At 50.4% G+C, this 2,698-nt stretch overlaps 1 protein-coding gene across 1 annotated transcript; it reads right to left on the reverse strand.

Moving 5' to 3' along the window:
• Nucleotides 1–1,006: 1,006 nt before the first annotated feature.
• LOC148029943 (uncharacterized) lies at nt 1,007–1,615 on the reverse strand. The gene has a single exon (XM_087687338.1). The coding sequence runs from the start codon at nt 1,613–1,615 to the stop codon at nt 1,007–1,009; it is 609 nt and encodes a 202-aa protein (XP_087543464.1).
• Nucleotides 1,616–2,698: the final 1,083 nt, after the last annotated feature.

Genomic DNA, 2,698 nt, shown 5'->3' on the forward strand with positions numbered 1-2,698 from the left:
GTATGGATCAAGTGACGTGATGTGCTCCTCCAAATGCTGTGAGTAAATATGTGAGAGCTTATGAGTGAAGTGTATGGTAGTATGCATGTGGGGTATGATATCTGCAGGTGGTGATGGTAATGAGGTGAGGAGTGAGAAACTGAGAAAGGTGTGATCGGCACCGAGTGGAAGTCTCCCAAGGCCGAAGGACTCGATAGTATGCATCCCATCGATCGGTCCGAGCAGATAATCTACAGTACTCTCGCCCCCCCCCATGCGGGAAGCATGTAAGACCTCCTGAATATGGCCATCGTGCAATCCCGTTATAAATAACAAGATGATGTCTACTACCAAGCTCAAGTAAATGCCCTCCATACCCTGTGGCGTTTGGCCCAATATCTGCTGCTGACTCCCTACTGATCCCCAACTCCTCAGGGTCTAATGCTCTCATGATCTCTGGCTGCTCCATATCAAAACTCTCACACTGTCGGCTCTGTGTGCACCCGTTGAAGTCCCCCATAAGGAAGACCTCACCCAAACTAGAATACAGAGTAATGTCCTCTGAGAGCTGTGAATAAGGGGAGGGGGAATCTCTGGCTTGAATATCACCCTACGTAGTAGCATATCTGGACCCTCGTGGTGAAAAGTAGCATACTGCCATATAGATCCATCTCTCATCTGATATCTGCACTCTGATCCATATGTAACTGGCCTCCTCATCTCGTCTCACTAACTAGATATGTCTCTGTATCCCCTGACGGAATAGAACTGCCACCCCTCCTGAGCCCCTAGATGTGCTCTACCTAGTAGTAGCCCGGTATGCAGATACCCACTCAAATCCTGTAATGCGTGGAAGCCCTCTCTCTGGGCTCTCATGTGTCTCTGTCAGGCATATAACATCATGGTCGGGTAAAATCTCCTCAAGTCTGTCCGGTCGTGACCATAGGGAGCCGTTGCAGTTCCAAACTGCCACACGTATCGGGGTTTTCTGTACAGTCCTCTGCCCCGTCTCATAGGCCCTGCCCCCCTATTTGGTGGGGCGTCCATCTATAAAAATCCGGCCATCTCGATAGAAGGCCTTACGGCCTTCTCTACGTGCTTGGAGTATCTGTGGCATGCATACTCGTCTGTGTGCAATCTGCATCTGAGTCAGGTCCTCATCCATGAAGATGGAAGCCCCAGTCATCCCTCGGAGCGAAGTCGGCTTCCGAAAGAAAGCGGCTCTGTCCTCCGGTGTGCTCATATGTAATATCAGAGCTCTGACCCTGGTAGTATCTCGTCCTGCACGCCATGCTTGAGTAAAGGGCATGCTCGTGTACCCTAGTCGGGTGCATAGCCCGCGTGCATCCTCCTCCGAAGAGGCCCCTTCGGGGAGCCCGGTAACACGCACATTCAATCTGCGCGCGTTCCTAAGCCTCTCCTCCTCTAAGGTCTCCTGAACCCGGACTACCTCCTCCTTTTTATTTTCTTCTTGGACCTCCTTCTTAATGTTCTTCTTCACTACCTCAATCCACCCCTCCTTATTCCCTTCTAATTCTTCCTTCATGTTTGCTTTGATTTTTTCCTCCCATCCCTCTCTCGAAGCCTCAACTTCGGTTTTAATGCATACCTGGAGGTCCTCTCGGCATTCCTTCATGATAGCCTCTCGGAGGTCCGCTTTGAAATCCGCGTCCTTTCTTGCCTCCCGTAGATGTGACACTTCCGTTTGTAGCTTTTCCAGGTCGGTTTTGAGATCCCTCTTCTCTTCCGTGAGTGTCTTCACCATCTCCTCCAGTCGCCGGATCCTCTCATGGAGTCGGCGGGTTTCTTGGTTCAAGGCATTATCCGCATCCTTCTTGAAATCTTTCTTCACCTCCTTGATAGCCTGGCTGATTAGAAGCTCCACGTTATGGAGCTCGAGCGGCATGTCGCCTCACGAGGAAAAGCCCCCTCGATAGACCTGTTGAATGTCAGAGAGACCACCTTCAATGAAGAAAGTTTCCCACTTTTCACCTCCTCTTGAAACTGCACATCCACAAATGCTGTCCCAGCTTGCATGTTCCAAGAGCCTTCCTTCTGCGAAGAGAGATAAGCTCGGCTGCAACTGGCCGTCCTATTCAGGATGTTATTCAAACAGATGCTGCTATCAACCCTGGCAACAGCGGGGGCCCCTTGCTTGACAGCTCTGGGTATCTGATTGGCATCAATACGGCAATCTATTCTCCATCTGGTGCATCAGCTGGTGCTGGTTTTTCAATCCCTGTTGATACAGTCAGTGGCATTGTTGATCAATTGATTAAGTATGGCAAGATTACTAGACCTATTTTGGGCATCACATTTGCTCCAGAACAATCAGTGGAGCAACTGGGTGTGAGTGGTGTCTTAGTTTTGGATGCTCCCCCTACTGGCCCGGCTAGAAAAGCTCACGATGGGACAGGCACGGACTGTGGAAGCGCCTGCTACAGCGATGGCGAAATGGGAAGCTGATGTCCTGGCTTCTGCGTGAAGCTCTCAGATAAATCGATTGGCCTGCTATAGCGATGGCGAAATGGGAAGCTGCTGTCCCGGCTTCTGCATGAAGTTCATTCCATTGGTAAGAGGATGAATCGATTGGCCTGCTACAGCGATGGCGAAATGGGAAGAGAGAGAGAGAGAGAGAGAGAGAGAGAGAGAGAGAGAGAGGAGTGGCACCCTTTCAATAGGATTTTGGAGACATGGTAATGGGATCGAGAGAGAGAAT

This window comes from Lygodium microphyllum, chromosome 10, assembly GCF_053477565.2.
Source record: "Lygodium microphyllum isolate KBCC chromosome 10, Lygodium_microphyllum_v1.1.10, whole genome shotgun sequence".
NCBI classification, from domain to species: Eukaryota; Viridiplantae; Streptophyta; class Polypodiopsida; order Schizaeales; family Lygodiaceae; genus Lygodium; species Lygodium microphyllum.